This window comes from Bos mutus, chromosome 28 (assembly GCF_027580195.1).
Source record: "Bos mutus isolate GX-2022 chromosome 28, NWIPB_WYAK_1.1, whole genome shotgun sequence".
NCBI lineage: Eukaryota > Metazoa > Chordata > Mammalia > Artiodactyla > Bovidae > Bos > Bos mutus.
Genome location: NC_091644.1, coordinates 38,922,646 through 38,942,116, shown reverse-complemented (window position 1 = coordinate 38,942,116; position 19,471 = coordinate 38,922,646). Strand labels below are relative to the sequence as shown.

Genomic DNA, 19,471 nt, shown 5'->3' with positions numbered 1-19,471 from the left:
CGCGGGCGGCTGGTGCGGGCTCCGGAGCCCCGCGCACTCGTGGGCGGCGGGAAGGGGGCAACAGCGCCCCCGCCTGGTTCCCGCGTTTGCGGGCCAGCACCTCCGGTCCGCCCAGGTGGCTCGAGAGCTCATACCGCCGCCGGCGCTCTCCGGGTTCGGGGGATCCCGCGCCTGCCGTGTGCCCGGGGCGGTGGCGGCGGCTACAAGCAAGGGGCGCGGCGCTGGCACTGCCCTGCGGCCGGCGGGCTGCAGCGAGCCCCGCGGACCGGCTGGATCCGGGCTGAGCCGCCGCGCCCGCATCGCGCCGCACACCGCCGAGGCTTTCGCGGACCGTGGCGCGGGCGCGCCCGGGCGGTGTGGGGACCCTCGCCGGGCCTCGCGCCCACCTTCCCAGGGGCCGCGGCCGCGGGCAGCTCGGGCCCGCGGCCCCTCAGCCTCAAGTCTGGGAGCTCCCGGCCCTACTCTGACATTGCCTATGGGGATCCGAGAGTTTCCCGGCAGCGCACCCAGGGGCAAAGGCATCGCCATGTGAGTAGCGCCCCGGGTGCGGGTGCGCGAGCGGGCGGCGGGGTGGCCTTCGGCAGCTGGGACACGGGCAGTCTGAAGCTGGGGAGGGGGCGGCGGGCGCAGCGGAGCTGTTTGGGAAGTTTAGGGCATCCTCTCCCTCGCCACTCGCCCCAACCTGCTCTGCCCCGAAGCGCCCAGTGCCCGGCTCCAGAGACGGGACCCGACGCCCAGGCTGCCAAGGGAGCTGGGGGTGGGGGCGGTGGAGCGGGGAAGGACCGCACCTTCCCGTAGAGGGCCCCCGGCTGCGCCCAGCTAGCCCTGGGATCTCACCCACATTCTCCCCCGCCCCTTCTGTCCCTCCCTACCAATCTGCCCGCGGCCTCAGTGGCATGAGGAGGTCACCGGACGTCAGCCCCCGGAGACTGTCCGACATCAGCCCCCAGCTCCGGCAGCTCAAATACTTGGTGGTGGACGAGGCGATTAAGGAGGATCTGAAATGGTCGCGCTCGGTGGAGGACCTCACCAGCGGGCCCGTGGGGCTCACGTCCATCGAGGAGCGGATCCTGCGCATCACCGGCTACTACGGCTACCAGCCCTGGGCGACGAGCTACAAAAGTAAGACCCCCCACCAAGTACCCTCCAGGTGCCCCCCCACCCCGCCTCCGCCCCGGCCCCATTTTCCTGGTCCGCTGGCGCATCTGCCTTGCAGTTGGCTCAGCAGTGTCCGGGAGCGCGCCCAGACACGAGTCCAGCCCCTCCCTGCTGTCCTGTCCGCACACACAGACCCAGGTTTGCAAGTTTTAGGAAGAGGCCTGGAGACGGTTCTCTCGGACCTTTAGGAATTTCTGATCCGTTTTCTTAACACCCTCTCTCCTTCCCACAGACATCTCTCTGTCTTTATCTCCTTGCACTTGAGGTGTCACAGGAGATTGGAAACTCAGTGTATTCTTGTCCTGTGTGGCTTCTCTGTGGATCCGAAAGTGTTAGCTGTCCCGGCTTGGGTCTCAGCTGGCTTAGTGAGAAACCGCAGACTCGGCACGCCTGGATTTTAACTCTTCCCTGGATCCCTTAGGCCTGATGATGCAGGAATTATTGGGGTCTTCGTTTTAGATCTCTTTCATTGCCTTTGTCCTCAGTTTGGAGGTTGCCTATGGATCATTCTAGCGATTGGCATTTGGTCCTTGAGAGATGAATGGTTGGTGCCAGGTGGAGCAGCCGAAACTTTTCTTTGCCAGTGGCTCCAGCTGATGGCTTTGGCAATGCTGGGATCAGTTTATACAGACATTACCTGTGTGATCAGGACTAATTTGGGGGGATTTCTTTCTCTCATTTGGAAGAGAGAAGTTGGCTACAACGAACTCTGGAACCTATAACTGTAAATTATAATTTGGTGATTCCATCACTGTTGTTCCACAAGCAGAAAGAGAGCCATTTACCACCTCAGTCAGTCCAAGAAATGAGTATTGCTTCCTTCCATTTGTAATCAAGACTAACAGCTTAATTATTCTGAGATGTGGTTTTATCCTTCAGTACTTGAAATTGGAACATATTTTATCAGTCTTCAGGAAAAAAAAAATCAGGCTTTTGTAAATTAATCATATTGAGTTCTAAAAATATGTCTACCTTTAGTTTTTCCCTAAAGCCCTTGGTTCCAAGCCAAAGGTCAGTGGTATGCTGGCGGTTAGCTGGTAACTTTTAAGTTATGTGCAGGAGGAAGCAAATAATTTTATAATGTTTTGTTTCACGCCTTTATTTGTTTTTAAAGGATGAGAGTGATTGCATTTAACTCCATATCAGTCTTTAAAAGGTTATCTGCGTCTCCTCCAGTCTCCTGGTGCTAATGTTAGAATTGTAGCTGATAAACGGGCTTTGGATCACACAAGGAAGAGACCAAGTTTTCTTTTCAGCTGAGAAACACTGGGTATAGGATAAGAGAAAGAAAACCCATTGGAAATGATTTCTCTTATAGATAAGGGTAGGACTCTCAGTTTCTGTTTCTGCTTTCTAAATTTCTATTAGACATTGTCTCTTATTTCTGTTCTCAGCTCTCTTAATAAGAAATGAGAATTGTCTAAATAAAGACAATTGTACAAATTACAGCCTTCTTAGCATTGTCTATTTAGGCCCTGAAGTCGTAAGATTTATCATTGTAAATCTATTTATGACTGGTCCTGTGTGCTTTGTAGAAATTTTCACCAAGGTTCATGACTCTGGGTGTCAGTGGGGAGCTTACAGCAGTGATTGATTGTGTTTGGTACAAATACACTTAAAAATTAAGGCAGGGAAAAGACCATATGGAAAATGAGTCTCTTGTACCACCAGTGGTATTCTTAAATACCTTCTCTGGGGCTTCATTGAAAGAGTAAATATCAGGGGATAAGGCTACAGTGATCATTGTGATAAGAAAAATCACTTTACTCCGACCTCTATTCCTGTGAAGATTCTTCTTTATTCCAAGAGATCTCCTTTTTACTAAAATGCTTGAGGTGACAACTGACAATTTGATGAATTAATTGGATTTTGGTTTTAAATTTAAAGAATCTCATGTTTTATTAATGTTGCCAAGCATGTTTTAGGTCAGTCCTTTGGCTGTTTTCCATTTCTACCCAAGTAGGAAAAAAAGGAAAAATAAAGGTTTATCTGTCGGTATCAGTGAGTTATTTTATTGGTTAATAATTACACTCAACAAACTGGAAGAGATGATGATTACAAAATACTCTTCTCAGGGTGTCAAGAGCAAGTTAGGGGATGTTCCAAGCCTTATCCTTGATATTATGATGTCACTTTGATTCATCTTTCAAAGTGGCTTCTCTGTGTCCCCACTGAGGGAGTTGACAGTGAGGGTGTCTGGGTTAGTGGAGAGTGCAAGTAAGCTGCCTTTATAGCAGCAGATATTATGGGTTGACCAAGTATTCATTGTTGTCCTCTTAATTTTTAGACTTTGTTCATCAGTCGTGTCTAACTCTTTGCTACCCCATGCACTATGCAGTCTATGGAATTCTCCAGGCCAGAATACTGGAGTGGGTGGACTTCTCCAGAGCATCTTCCCTTCCCAGGGATCGAACCAGAATCTCCTGCATTGCAGGTGGATTCTTTACCAACTGAGCCATCAGGGAAGCCCTTGTTCGGGGCAGTGAAGATAAATGAGGTAATTGGGAACAGAGCAGGAATAATCTTTGCTCAAGACTCTGAGCCCAGTCAACGAGATGAACGAATTTCCCTGTAGACAAGGGACTTTTTGTGAATAATTGTTTTTTAAAAAAATCCTAAAGGCCCCCGGGTCTGAGAGGGATGGTTTGTATGTAACATTCAACTGAGAATTAAGCTATAAGCTGGTAGAAGGGTGGGATTCCTCTTTTCAGTAGCCACAGTCCTCTGATTCCACATTTCCTGTTTCTGAACAAAAATACTGCTGGACAGTATTCTTAGGGGTGCCTTCCCTTGTGGCAGTAAAGAGTCTGCCTGCCAAGCAGGAGACTCCTATCCCTGCATTGGAAAGATCCCCTGGAGAAGGGAATGGCTACCCACTGCAGTATTCTTGCCTGGAGAATTCCATGGACAGAAGAGCCTGGTGGACTACAGTCCATGGGGTTGCAAATAATTGGACACGATTGAGTAATTAACACTTTTCACTTTCATTCTTAGGAAGTCCCTGGCTTCCCAGTTGTAAGTGTATCCAGAGCCCAGAAGGCATGTGGTCCAAAATAGTTGCTCAGTTAATGTTTGTTGAATGAGGGAATGGATACGACCTGAAACATTGATCTCTGAGCGAGAAAACCTTTGAATGTACATCATAATGCTTTGTATTGTTTAGTTCTTTATGATCACTTATGTTAGCTTGGAATTTGCTTTACCCTTTCCTTATTCTTCCATGGTGAGTGCCATCTTTGGCTTTCTGAACCATAGACTAGACTAGAATCCTTTTTTTTTTTTTTTTTAAGTGGCTTTAGTTTATTCTAATATAGCAATTGTATTGACTGATTTTATAGAGTTAAATAATCTTGCATGCCTATGGCAAACCCTCATGATTTTTTTAATTGAAGTATAGTTGATTAAAAATGTATTCATTTCTTGTGTACAACAAAGTGATTCAGTTATACAGATATCCCTTTTCATTTTCTTTTCCATTATGGTTTATTACAGGATATTGAATATAATTCCCTGTGCTATATAGTAGGACCTTGTTGTCTAGCCATCCTATATATAATAGTTTGTATCTGCTAATCCCAAATTCCCAATCCATCCCTCCCTCACCTGCATCCATCTTGGCAACCACGATAGACCAGAATTCTTTTTTTTTCTTAATTTATTTATTTTTAATTGAAGGATAATTACAGTGTTGTGTTGGTTTCTGCTGTACATCCACATGGATCAGTCATAGGGATACACGTGGAGCAGAATTCTTCTTTGGTTTTTATGGAAATTCTGACTTTATATGACTGTTTTACTTGAAATATGGGCCTTGCCACCGTGGGCCAGAATTCTTGATGGCACACTTTCATTTAACCCAGGGATTCTCATCTTCAATGCTACTGACACTTGGTCACTGAATAATCCTTTATTATGGAGGCGGGGCCGGGGGGGAAACATCTTGTGCATAGAAGGGTGTTTAGCAGCATCCCTGGCCTGTAGTACACCCCTCCCGCAAGCTGTGACAACCAAAAGTGTTTCCAAACAATGCCAGATGTTTCCTGGAGAGGTGAAGAGTCCTCATTTAGCCTCACTCCAAATTTCTGCTGCAAGTGAACTATCTTACCTGGAGCAGTAGTGCTCACTTAACGGGCCTGCCTTCTCAATTCTTGGCCTTCTCTTCCTTCTTCCTAGACTGCGTCTTGTGTTTCCAGGAGGGGCCAGGCTACAATAAACCACCTTCTGCAAAGAACTGGTTGCTTCTGCAGCTAACGTGATTCTGAAACCACTCACTGTAAATTGATACCCTGTAGAAAGTGCTCGAGAATTCAGAACAGTTTGGATAGCTTTTCATTTTTTAAAATTGTTGTTGGAGTGTAGTTGCTTTACAGTGTTATATTGGTTTCTATTGTACAGTGAAGTGAATCAGCTATATGTGTATGTATGTATATATCCCCTCCTTTGGGGAGTTCCTTCCCATTTAGGTCGCCGCAGAGCACTGAGTAGAGTCCCCGCGCTATGCGATAGGTACGCATTAGCTGTCTATTTTATACGTAGTGTCAATAGTGTATGTGTGTCAGGGCCAGTTTCCCAGTTCATCTGATCCCCCCTTTACTGCCTTCGTGTCCACACCTTTGTTCTCTGTTTCTGTTGTAGAAATAAGGTCATCTATTGGCAAAGACTCTGATGCTGGGAGGGATTGGGGGCAGGAGGAGAAGGGGACGACAGAGGATGAGATGGCTGGATGGCATCACTGACTCGATGGACATGAGTTTGAGTGAACTCCGGGAGTTGGTGATGGACAGGGAGGCCTGGCGTGCTGCGATTCATGGGGTCGCAAAGAGTCGGACACGACTGAGCGACTAAACTGAACTGAACTGATACCATTTTTCTATATAAGAATATAGGACAGCTTTTCTAGTGACTTCCTTTCCCCTCCCACCAGGGCCACAGCAGAAGAGAAATGGCCAGCTGGACTCTCTTCTGCCTCCCTCTTCCTTTCATAATTCTCTGGGATAGACACCAATTGGGGAGGAGATGCCTGTGGAGGGGAGGAGATGACTGTGGAGGGCAGGGGGAGGACCAGAGACCAGGAATGAGCCATCCTAAAAGTGGACAATGAGGCCCCAGGCCCTGGATGCTGTGGGGGACTGGCCGCATTTGGTTACAGAATGATTGAAGTTGTGGATCTTGGAGATCTCAGATGGAGGTTCTTATGCAAGATAAAAGAGCATCTATATATGTCCCTTTATTTTCACTTATTCCTTTAGCAAAGCTTTATTTATTCATTTAATTTGGCTGTGCTAGGTCTTGGTTGCAGCACTTGGACTTTTTGATCTTTGTTGCTGCATGTGGGATCTTTAGTTGAGCATGTGGGGTCTAGTTCCCCAACCAGGATCGAACCCAGGCCCCTTGCATTGGGAACATGGAGTCTTAGCCCTTGGACCACCAGGGAAATCACTTATTTAGCACAGTTTTTGAGAGTATTTACTCCATGCCAGCATACACAGATCAGTTTGGAGAAGATGTTCACAGCTGAGGTATGTCCTTGTCAAGAAATAGAAATCCACAAATACTTACATCTGGAAAATAGACACATTATTTACATTTTAGCAGGGATGTGTTATTTTGCACACATCCTTTGTTTCCCTAAAGGATGTTTTCAAATAGTGAGCTCACAGCATTTTCTAGTAAAGAAATTTTCTAGGAATAGCTTTTGGAGAGGTCATGTTTATTGCTTAAAATGAAGTACACTTGTCTCCTGAGCGCATTTAATACTCCGTGTAGTGTGCATGGTGCTGGTATATGCGAATATTAATACAAATAATTTTTAAAAATCGGGATATGGTTACTTTACAATGTTATGTTGGTTTCTGCTGTACAATGAAGTGAATCGGCTATGGGTGTACATACACCCCCTCCCTCTTGGAGCTTCCTCCCACCTCATCCCTCATCCCATCCCTCTAGGTCATCACACAGAGCTGAGCTCCCTCTGTTATACGGCAGCTTCCCCCTAGCTCTCTGTTTTACACATGGCCATGCACATTGCAGTCTTCCAGTTCAAAGTCCATCTTTATGTCTGCCTCTCTATTCCTGCCCTGCAAATAGGTTCCTCTGTACCATTTTTTTTAGCACATATATGTGTTAATACATGATTATTTGTTTTTCTCTTCCTGACTTACTTCACTCTGTATGACAGATTCCGGGTCCATCCACATCTCTGCAAACAGCACAGTTTTTCCCTTTCTATGGCTGAATAATATTCCATTGTAGATCTGTCTGTCTATGCCACATCTTCTTTGTCCATTGATTTTTTAAAAAATTCTGATGAGTGTAGTTTTAAGTCATTTGTAGAGTAGAGGGTAGGCTAGTCCCACATGAACACCACATCTCTGGTCCATCCTGGCCTGCCATTGACTGCTTGAATCAAGACTAAGAGCGTGTGGAATACTGAGCAAAGCCCAGTTTATCTGGGGGAAGGTTTTGTAGCCCAAGGTAGAAAATGCGGGGCATTGAATAACTCACCTCATGACAAGGAAAAAGCATGTTTTTCCTTGTTTTCAGGGTTCTTTAGTTTTCAAATATTAGGAAGGGTTTCTGTAAGTTGAGAGGGAGAGTTTTTTGGAGAAGGACAGTCTTTCTACTCACTCTGCCCTTTCAGACCAGTGCATTAGTAGAGGTTGCTGATGTTGTTTCTAGTGATAACTGGAACAGTGGCTCATAGTATAATTGAATTCATAGTGAGCAACTTCTGTTTGATCCTCCCAAAATAGTAAAGGTCAGGTCAGCAATTCAAAAATGACCCACTTGGAAGAGAAGTATAATTTGGTTGTAAAAGGTCATTTTACAGTGGAGCTTGGCATATGAAATTAAAGATTGAAAAGATTTCTTATGTATTCCGTTTCATATTCTTTTCCCTTATGGCTCATTACAGGATATTGAATTGAGTTCCCTGTGCTATACAGTGGGACCTTGCATATTCATTTTATTTATAACAGTTTGCATCTTCTAATCCTAAACTCCTAAACCATCCCTTCCCCCACAACCGTGAAGTCTGTTCTCTGTGTCTGTGAATCTGATTCAGTTTTGTAGATAAGTTCATTTCTCTCCTATTTCAATTCCACATAGAAGTGATATCATATGGTATTTGTCTTTTTCTTTCTGACTTACTTCACTTAGTATGACAATCTCTAGGTCCACCTGTGTTCCTGCAAATGGCATTATAGATGGAAAAGATTTTAAAGGAAAAAAAGTTGGAAGGCAGGAATAAAGCATAACATTTTCTAACGTCTACAGAGAGTCAGTTTTATTCCTGAATATGAATACATGCTAACAATTTAGTAAGTATTTTTCTGAGATTAGACAGGATTAAAATGCAGAACGATTCTTTTTTAAGAGAACATGTTTGTCTCCAGGACACTTAGATCATCGGTCGTTGGTTATAAACCATTTGCTAATGATCCAAATTCTCACTCCAGGAAAACCTAGTCTTCCTGGCCATAGAAGAGGCCTGGGCAAGGAGATTTCTCACTGTTCTTCGTAAGTCTGTTCTGAGTCTCTACAAAGTGCCTAGTCTAAAAGAAATCACTCCAGTGGTGAGTGTTTCTCCTTTCCTTAAGTGGCTGGAAAAAATCAGGTGAGTTGTGTTAAAAAATGAATCCACGTGTGTATGAGCTGTTGAACTCTGTTAAGTGTTTCAGTGAGAGTTGATAAGGATGTTGATTGAATTGTAGCCCCTCAGGAAGGAGGGGACAACCACAGTATTGTCTGTGTTGTTGGGAGAAGTGGAGGGAATGAAATCTGCCCTGGGAGCTGCCCTCTTATCTCAGCAGTGTCAGTGCTGACAAGTTACTCATCTCTTCCAGCCTCTGTTTTCTTACCTACAAAACGGGGGCGAATATAACTGTTTTCCAGGATGGTTTTGAGAATTAAATGAAATAATTTGTATCTAGCATCAAGCCCCAGAGAAGGCAATGGCACCCCACTCCAGTACTCTTGCCTGGAAAATCCCATGGACGGAGGAGCCTGGTAGGCTGCAGTCCGTGGGGTCGCGAAGAGTTGGACACGACTGAGCGACTTCACGTTCACTTTTCACTTTCATGCATTGGAGAAAGAAATGGCAACCCACTCCAGTGTTCTTGCCTGGAAAATCCCAGGGACGGGGGAGCCTGGTAGGCTGCCATCTATGGGGTCACACAGAGTCGGACACAACTGAAGCAACTTAGCAGCAGCAGCAGCAGCAGCATCAAGCCCTTTGCCTGGCATCCAGAAATGCACCTTTATTTCCATTTATTCATTTTGCAAACTTAAAATTTTATTTTATTTTTGGCTGCACTGGGTCTTCATTGCTGTGTGTGGGCTTTCTCTAGTTGCGGTGAGCGGGAGCTGCTCTCTAGTTGGGGGCACGGGCTTCTCACTGCGATGGCTTCTCTTCTTGTGGAGCACAGGCTGTAGGGGCGTGGGCTCAGCAGTTGCAGCTCACAGGCTCTAGAGCACGGACTTAGTTGTCCTGCAGCATGTAGAATCTTCCTGGACCAGGGATTAAGCCCATGTCGCCTGCATTGGCCAGCGGATTCTTTACCACAGGTAAGTCCCTTGCAAACTTTTCTAACATCTGGACGTTCCAGAATATAAGTTATGGGAGACAGAATTTTGCCTTAAAATCTCACAGACTGGAGAAAGGGGCAAGTGGAACAATAGGGTGTGATAAAGGTTGGTGTTGGAATGGTGAGTTTTGGATCAGAACCTGGAGGAGTAATAAACCACAGGAAGTAGGTGGAGGGAAGAGTTGCATTTCGGGCAAAGGGATGGTGTATGCACAGCAGTGCACATGAGCTGTTACTGGGAGGTCACCCAACTCAGCTGGGACATAGCACCACAGAAATGTACAAGATGAAGCTGGACGGTGAGCGGAAACTGACCCTGTTCTCTGGTCATCTGCTGTGTCACCAGAAGGGCCACAGAGGTACAAATGCCACCTGACTCATCCAGGGCCCAGTCTAAGCGTCACTTCTTCCAGGGAGCTGTCCTGACCGTGCTGGATGTGGTGAGGTATCCTTGCCAGGACTCCCATGAGGCTGTCACTTCCCTTACATGTTGTCACGGCTAGCTTAATCGTGTGTCTGAAATATACAGATGGAGAGCTGTGCAAGGGCAAGGCTCATCACTGGGTCTCCAGTCCTCAGTGTGGCTCGTGGAACGTAGAACTGTGATGATTCTGTTCCCAGATCAGAGAGTATCTCTGGCACCTGAGTCGATAAACATTCATTAAATGTACTAGCAAAAGACCATTTAGACACACACAGAAGTAGTTCCATCTCCATTTCTGTGGGGTCTTCCAGGACTATCCTGCACAGAAGTCTTCTAATTGTGTTCCTCTGTCAAGATTTGGGACGCCCACTACTTGGTCACCTAAGTACACTGGCATGCAATCCCACTCCCAGTCTCATGTCAGAGTGTTTTGCCTCGTTTTGATAACTTCACTTTAGAAACGATTTGGAAGAAATGAACAAGGAAGAAGAGAAAATGGGTCACTGGAATTTAAAACATATTCTAGAGGCAAGATTTAAATATTGGGGGAGAGAGAGGTGAATCAGGAAAATGGCATGTCTTTCTGAGAACAGTTGGAGTGGACACTTTTGGGAATATCTTCCCAGCTCAGCCTGACCCCCATGACTGCCCTGCACTGTATCTTCAGGGTGGGCCCTTAGCATCATCTTCCTCCTGGACACCATGGATCAGATTGGAGTGGACCCTTGACCCAGGGTTGCTATATCAGTTTCTCCCTCCTGGAATTTGAGATTAAAACTAGGAGATTGTGGTCTGGGTGGCATGGTCTATTAAGTGGAGGAGAAGCCAAGAGGGAGCCATTCTGGCTTTTGTGTGGATAGAGAGACAGAGAAAGCTGGTCCACATAGAGGGAAGAATAAGGCAGGTGTGTAAGCAACCCAGAGAGAGCCTTGATATTTTCCTGCACCCCATGCTGAGTACCATTTCCTTGTAAGGTCAAGATCTTGTTGTGGCTCCTCCTCCAAGCACCAGGAGACACCTTCCTGTGAAGTGAGCAGAAGCTACGTTTTGTTCCATGCAACTGTGGACTCCTGGCTTAAGAGTCTTAAAACATTTCTGCTCAGGCCCATGTAGGACACAACAGGGATGTACATATCAATTAATTTTTCATTGGAAATAAGAAATCACTTCCTGACTGCTGAGATGACGAAGGCTTTGGAGCCTCCATCACTGGAGAGCTTCAGAAAGAGGTGAACATCTAGCAAGCCCAGCTGCACTGAATATTTCCTTATCCTGTGTCAGGATTGAAGTAACTTTTTAAAAATACACACACACACATGATGTCTTTTGGTTCAATTCATTGGTGACTGTGCGTTGATCAGTAGAGTAATATAGCAAAGCCTATAAAGGGACTTGGACAGTTAGGAATCCAGTCAATTTTTAAAAATATTTATTTATTTGGCTCTGTTGGGTCTTAGTTGCAGTGCACAAAATCTGTGTCGCATCATGCAGCATCTTCTGTTGCAGCGCTCGACTCTAGTTGTGGCCCTCGGGATTAGTTGCTCCGTGGTTTGTGGGATCTTCGTTCCCAGTCAGGAATCAAACCCATGTCCCCTGTATTGAATTCTTAACCACTGGACTACCAAGGAAGTCCCAGGAATCCGGTCAGTTTTTTTGGTTAATGATGGTAGCACATTTTTCTTATGACAATCTTTGAGAGGGTAGGAAATAAATTGCTCCTCTCGGGTGGTTTGCAGCTGAGAAGGCTTGAGGCTGTTAATGGACTCCTGAGGCAGAGAAATCTTCAGTGTAAACTTCTCAGAACCATTTTCTGGTTTTGACACATGTTTTCTGTGATATTCACATTTGCTCCTTGTCAGTCTGTTATGTATCATCCATAGTACTTGGCCAGATAAGAATCTCTTAGAAGGATTATTTTTATCCTTCTTTATCATCTACTTTGTACCCATGTAGTGTTATAAAAGCTTGCATATATCCTCAGAGTTTTTTCAGTAGGGTCAGAAGAAAGATGCTTCTTTTTGCTTTCTTAGTTTTCTTTTTATAGAGTTTGCTCATTTTCAGTGAACATGTATTAAGATGCCCTGTTCTTAAAAAAAAGAATATAATTATGATTGTAGGTATGAAATATTTGGGTTTTGTGCTGTAGTCTCCTCATGCCGTGCATGTGTGGGAGTTTAAAAAACATTCTTTAGTGACAAGTGCATTATGGTGGCAAATAATACAGAGGAAGGACTTGAACTTCTGTCTTCTGTACAGTTCTTTTAAAATAAAGACTGAAATCGTTTGAAGACCATTTAAATGCCATAACCCAGAACAGCAGATTTCAAGGGTTTATCCAAACTCTTTTCTTTTAAGTCAGCATTTTGTTTTATTAAATATTTAACATAAGCATCTTTGGTAGGTGTATCTGATTTCATGCCATAGGTACGTTTTCAGTTCCATGAAGGTTTTGTAATTCAAATTTATTCTAGAAACACAAATTTATTCTGAAAAATGGGTAGTGGTGCATATGTCATTGTGTTTGTTCTATCTGAAACCTGCATGGGTCTTGTGTTTCTCTCAGAATACATGGAAGGTTTTCAGTGTGGTGGCTGGGAAGGTGGAGAAAAGAACACTTTCAAACCAGACCCCACTGCCACCATGCTCCCTCTTGAGCAGCCCATGGGTCAGGCAGGGACTTCAGAAAATCACTGCAGGGAATTTCAAATACCACTCATGGGAAGGTTCATTGGTCAATGACTTGGTAACAGATCAAACAGTGGAACTTGCTATGAATGCATATTTATTTAATCATTAATCCATTCATTCATTTTTTTCATCCAGTCACTCATTTACTCACTCTTTCATTTATTCAGACATCAAATAGTTCACTGCTTCTAATGGGCAGTAAATATATTCACTTCTTAGATAAGCTGTACTAAATATATGGCATATTACCTATTTCCCAGAAAAGTATTGAACGGAGAAACCAGACAGACATATCCTAGTCCATGAAGTTACATACTTTTCTTGTTTAGGGCCATCCCACAAGTGGGCTCCATGTTTCTTTTTGGTGCTTCCATAACTAAATATCTTGGGGTATTTTGGATCAGATGTTTTGGATCAGGTCTGAACCTCAGGAAAGCTCTTTTTCTGTTCCTTTGGAAACTAGTTGTCTGCTGCTATAGTGAGAGTTCTGATTTGTTCATTTGTTGTAGCCCAGCCATGAAACGTAGTTTTCTTTTTTGTGTACTCATGAGTAGATGAGATTAAGTGACTAAGCCTGCACATTTCTTCCCTAATGTTTTCTGTTGCAGGCATTCAGTTTCTTTCCAGTTTTGAACACAGCTTGCCTGAGACCTGAGACGTTTTTCTTCCTCTAACTTGAGCCCTACCAGAAATAGCGGACAGACTGGAATTCAGGGGAGTTGAGATTTACTTCCAGCTCTACGTGTTCTTGCCTGCTTGGCTGTCTGTTCTTACTATGCTGTTTCTCCAGTTCCTGTAAGAGAAAATCCTCAACGTCCACTGAAATACGCCTTTAAAGCTCTTCTCTTGGTTGTTCAGCCTAAGAATCATAACACTGTCCAGTTCTTCTAGATGTGATATTTCCAAGTGGCAGCTCTACTTTTATAAGTTAACAAAAATCAAAACATCCTGATTAATGTGACTATTATTTTGAATATATATATATTATGGAAGTATAGTCGATTTACATTGTTCTGATAGTTTCAGGTGTGCAGCAGAGTAATTCAGTCATACATATATATGTGTGCATATATATTTTTTTTCCCCTCAGATTCTTTTCCCTTATAGGCAATTACAAAACATTGTAAACATGGTTTACCTAGTTCCCTGTGCTATACAGTAGATCCTTGGTGGCTATCTTTTTTATGCATAGTAGGATGATTATGTCCCTCCTACGCCCCCTATCTATTCCCATGTCCCACCCCACTGCAACTGTAAGTTTGTCCTCTATATCTGTGGCTCTGTCTCTGTTCTGTAAGTTAATCTGCATCACATTTTTTAGATTCCACATATAAGTGATACACAGTATTTGTCTGGCTTACTTTACTCAGTGTGATAATCTCTAGATTCATCCATGTTGCTGCAAATGACATAATTTCATTCTTTTTTCGGGGTGAGTCCACTGTATGTACATACCACGTCTTTATCCTTTCAACTCAGATGGATATCTGGGTTGTTTCCAAGGCTTGTAAATAGTGCTGCCATGAATATTGGGGTGCATGTGTCTTTTTGAATTACGGTTTTCTCCAGATATATGCCCAGGAGTGGGATTGCTGGGTCATGAAAGTGAAAGTGTTAGTCATTCAGTCATGCTGAGTCTTTGCAACTTGGTGAACTGTAGCCTGTGAGGTTCCTTTGTCCATGAAATTCTCCAGACAAGAATGCTGGAGTGGGTAGCCATTCCCTTCTTCAGGGGATCTTCCCTACCCAGGGATCGAACCCAGGTCTCCTGCATTGCAGGTAGATACTTTACCATGTGAGCCACCAGGGGAGCCCTTGCTGAGTCATATGGTAATTCTGTTTTCAGTTTTTTAAGGAACCTCCATACTATTCTTCATGATGGCTGCACCAATTTTCACTCTTACTAACAGTATAGTAGAGTTCCTTTTTCTCCACATTCTCCCCAGCATTTGTTATTTATAGACTTTTTGATGATGGTCATTGTGACCAGTGTGAGGTGATCCTGGGGTCACTTTTCCATGTGCGGATGAATCTAAGTCTCAGAGGTGTGAGTTAAAATCTAGGATGAGGCTGGGTTGTCGAAGGACAGTGTCTTGTTCACTCCTCCCTTCCTATCTTGCTTGCCTCCTTTGACTTCCACCTTCTCTTGGTGCTGAGCATGTGCAAATCTCATCACGGAGAGAAGGCTGTACATCTTTGGAACTGATGCTTCCTAATGGTCAGCAAGTGCCATCACTCAAATCAATTCTTAGGGACTGAAGCCGAATCCAGCTTCTATACCCCGACACCAAATCTTGGATATAGTTTGGGTAAAGTAGAAAACAATAACTTTATTGTTTTGCAAGGCAAGGGGGGCCACAGGGGGTTAACGCCCTCAAAACTGTGTGTCCGACCTGGAGGGGCTAGTGAGAGTTTTATAGAAATGGCTCAAAGAACGTGATCAGCTTGTGCTCATTTTTCTGATTGGTTGGTGGTGACGTAAGTGGGAGTCAGCGTCAACCTTCTGGTTAATGGCTCTGCGGTCTCTGTGCTTGTAGGCAACATATGATTAACTTCTCCCACATTGTTGGGGTGTCAGTATCTGCAAAACAGCTCAAAGGTATGGTTATGTGTATCCCTTGAGGGGGAACCCATACTCTGCCCCAGGGCTGCAATGTTGTTTCTTAACTGTTCCTCCCTTGTATGGGCATCCCTTCTTTTCCCTGAGTAGCAACTGTTGGACCTGTGCACTGGAACTCAGGGAAGGTCTAGGAGGCTGAATGAAGCCTATTCTAGAAATGTGCATCAGTTCAGTTCAGTTGCTCAGTCACGTCTGACTCTGCAACTCCATGGACTATAGCATGCCAGGCTTCCCTGTCCATCACCAACTCCTGGAGCTTGCTTAAACTCATGTCCATTGAGTTGGTGATGCTATCCAACCATCTCATCCTCTGTCATCCCCTTTTCCTCCTGGCTTCAATCTTTCCCAGCATCAGGGTCTTCCAGTGAGTCAGTTCTTTGCATCAGATCACTAAAGAATTGGAGCTTCAGTCCAATGAATACTCAGGACTGATTTCCTTTAGGATTGACAGGTTTGCTATTGCAGTCCGAGGGACTCTCAAGAGTCTTCTCCAATACCACAGTTCAGAAGCATCAATTCTTTGGTGCTCAGCTTCCTTTCTAGTCCAACTCTCACATCTATACATGAATACAGGAAAAACCATAGCTTGGACTAGATGGACCTTTGTTGGCAAAGTAATGTCTCGGCTTTTTAATATGCTGTCTAGGTTGGTCATAGCTTTTCTTCCAAGGAGCAAATGTCTTTTAATTTCATGGCTGCAGTCACCATCTGCAGTGATTTTGGAGCCCAAGAAAAATAAAGTCTCTCACTGTTTCCATTGTTTCCCCATCTATTTGCCATGAAGTGATGGGACCAGATGCCATGATCTTTTTTTTTTTTTTTTTTTGTTGAGTTTTAACCTAGCTTTTTCACTCTCCTCTTTCACTTTCATCAAGAGACTCTTTAGTTCCTCATTGCTTTCTGCCATCAGGGTGGTGTCATCTGCATATCTGAGGTTATTGATATTTCTCCTAGCAATCTTGATTCCAGCTTTAACTTCATCCAGCCTGACATTTCGCATGATGTACTCTGTATACAAGTTAAATAAGAAGGGTGACAATATACAGCCTTGACGTACTCCTTTCCTAATTTGGAACCAGTCCATTGTTCCATGTCCAGTTCTAACTGTTGCTTCTTGACCTGCAGACAGGTTTCTCAGGAGACAAGTAAGGTAGTCTGGTATTCCCATCTTTTGAAGAATCTTCCATAGTTTGTTGTGTTCCACACAGTCAAAGGCTTTGGCGTATAAAGCAAAAGTAGATGTTCTTCTGGAACTCTCTTGCTTTTTCAGTGATCCAACAGATGTTGACAATTTGATCTCTGGTTCCCCTGCCTTTTCTAAAACCAGCTTGAACATGTGCAAATTCATGGTTCATGTACTGTTAAAGCCTAGCTTGGAGAATTTTGAGCATTACTTTACTAGTGTGTGAGATGAGTGCAATTGTGCAATAGTTTGAACATTCTTTGGCATTGACTTTTTTTTAAATTTTATTTTATTTTTAAACTTTACATAATTGTATTAGTTTTGTCAAACATCAAAATGAATCCGCCACAGGTATACACGTGTTCCCCATCCTGAACCCTCCTCCCTCCTCCCTCCCCATACCATCCCTCTGGGTCGTCCCAGTGCTCTAGCCCCAAGCATCCAGTATCGTGCATCGATCCTGGACTGGCATCTCGTTTCATACATGATATTTTACGTGTTTCAATGCCATTCTCCCAAATCTTCCCACCCTCTCCCTCTCCCACAGAGTCCATAAGAGTGTTCTATACATCAGTGTCTCTTTTGCTGTCTCGTACACAGGGTTATTGTTACCATCTTTCTAAATTCCATATATATGCGTTAGTATACTGTATTGGTGTTTTTCCTTCTGGCTTACTTCGCTCTGTATAATAGGCTCCAGTTTCATCCACCTCATTAGAACTGATTCAAATGTTTTCTTTTTAATGGCTGAGTAATACTCCATTGTGAATATGTACCACAGCTTTCTTATCCATTCATCTGCTGATGGACATCTAGGTTGCTTCCATGTCCTGGCTATTATAAACAGTGCTGCGATGAACATTGGGGTACATGTGTCTCTTTCCCTTCTGGTTTCCTCGGTGTGTATGCCCAGCAGTGGGATTGCTGGATCATAAGGCAGTTCTATTTCCAGTTTTTTAAGGAATCTCCACACTGTTCTCCATAGTGGCTGTACTAGTTTGCATTCCCACCAACAGTGTAAGAGGGTTCCCTTTTCTCCACACCCTCTCCAGCATTTATTATTTGTAGACTTTTGGATCGCAGCCATTCTGACTGGTGTGAAATGGTACCTCATAGTGGTTTTGATTTGCATTTCTCTGATAATGAGTGATGTTGAGCATCTTTTCATGTGTTTGTTAGCCATCTGTATGTCTTCTTTGGAGAAATGTCTATTTAGTTCTTTGGCCCATTTTTTGATTGGGTCATTTATTTTTCTGGAGTTGAGCTGTAGGAGTTGCTTGTATATTTTTGAGATTAGTTGTTTGTCAGTTGCTTCATTTGCTATTATTTTCTCCCATTCTGAAGGCTGTCTTTTCACCTTGCTAATAGTTTCCTTTGATGTGCAGAAGCTTTTAAGGTTAATTAGGTCCCATTTGTTTATTTTTGCTTTTATTTCCAATATTCTGGGAGATGAGTCATAGAGGATCCTGCTGTGATGTATGTCAGAGAGTGTTTTGCCTATGTTCTCCTCTAGGAGTTTTATAGTTTCTGGTCTTACGTTGAGATCTTTAATCCATTTTGAGTTTATTTTTGTGTATGGTGTTAGAAAGTGTTCTAGTTTCATTCTTTTACAAGTGGTTGACCAGTTTTCCCAGCGCCACTTGTTAAAGAGATTGTCTTTAATCCATTGTATATTCTTGCCTCCTTTGTCAAAGATAAGGTGTCCGTATGTGTGTGGATTTATCTCTGGGCTTTCTATTTTGTTCCATTGATCTATATTTCTGTCTTTGTGCCAGTACCATACTGTCTTGATAACTGTGGCTTTGTAGTAGAGCCTGAAGTCAGGTAGGTTGATTCCTCCAGTTCCATTCTTTTTTCTCAAGATAGCTTTGGCTATTCGAGGTTTTTTGTATTTCCATACAAACTGTGAAATTATTTGTTCTAGCTCTGTGAAGAATACTGTTGGTAGCTTGATAGGGATTGCATTGAATCTATAAATTGCTTTGGGTAGTATACTCATTTTCACTATATTGATTCTTCCAATCCATGAACAGGCATTGACTTTTTTAGGGATTAGAATGAAAACTGCATTTTTCATTCTAATCCCTAGAATGATTGGAAAACCATTTCCAGTCCTGTGGCCACTGCTGAGTTTTCCAAATTTGCTGACATATTGAGTGCAGCACTTTCACAGCATCATCTTTTAGGATTTGAAATAGCTCAACCAGAATTCCATCACCTCCACTAGCTTTGCGATGCTTCCTAAGCCCCATTTGACTTCGCACTCCAGGATGTCTGGCTCTAGGTGAGTGATCACACCATTGTGATTATCTGGGTCATGAAGGTCTCTTTTGTACAGTTCTTTTGTGTATTCTTGCCACCTGTTCTTAATATCTTCTGCTTCTGTTAGGTCCATACCATTTCAGTCCTTTTTGTGCTCATCTTTGCATGAAATGTTCCATTGGTATCTCTAATTTTCTTGAAGAGATCTCTAATCTTATCCATTCTATCGTTTTCCTCTGTTTCTTTGCGTTGATCACTGAGGAAGGATTTCGTATCTCTCCTTGCTATTCTTTGGAACTCTGCATTTAGATTGGTATATCTTTTCTTTCTCCTTTGCCTTTAACATCTCTTCTTTTCTCAGTTATTTGTAAGGCCTTCTCAGGCAACTATTTTTCTTTTTTGCATTTCTTTTTCTTGGGGATGATCTTGATCACTGCCTCCTGTACAATGTCATGAACCTCTGTCCATAGTTCTTCAGTCACTCTTATCAGATCTAATCCCATGAATCTAATTGTGACTTCCACTGTATAATCACAAGGGATTTGATTTAG

General features: G+C 43.6%; 1 protein-coding gene across 1 annotated transcript in view; it reads left to right on the top strand.

Annotated features, from left to right (window-relative positions):
• Nucleotides 1-475: 475 nt before the first annotated feature.
• SLC35F3 (solute carrier family 35 member F3) overlaps nt 476-19,471 on the top strand; it is a 434,234-nt gene continuing 415,238 nt past the window's right edge. Inside the window, exons 1-2 of the mRNA XM_070364741.1 lie at nt 476-528; nt 893-1,122. Of these exons, the coding sequence (XP_070220842.1) occupies nt 476-528; nt 893-1,122 (283 nt within the window). The remainder of the gene's footprint in view (nt 529-892; nt 1,123-19,471) is intronic.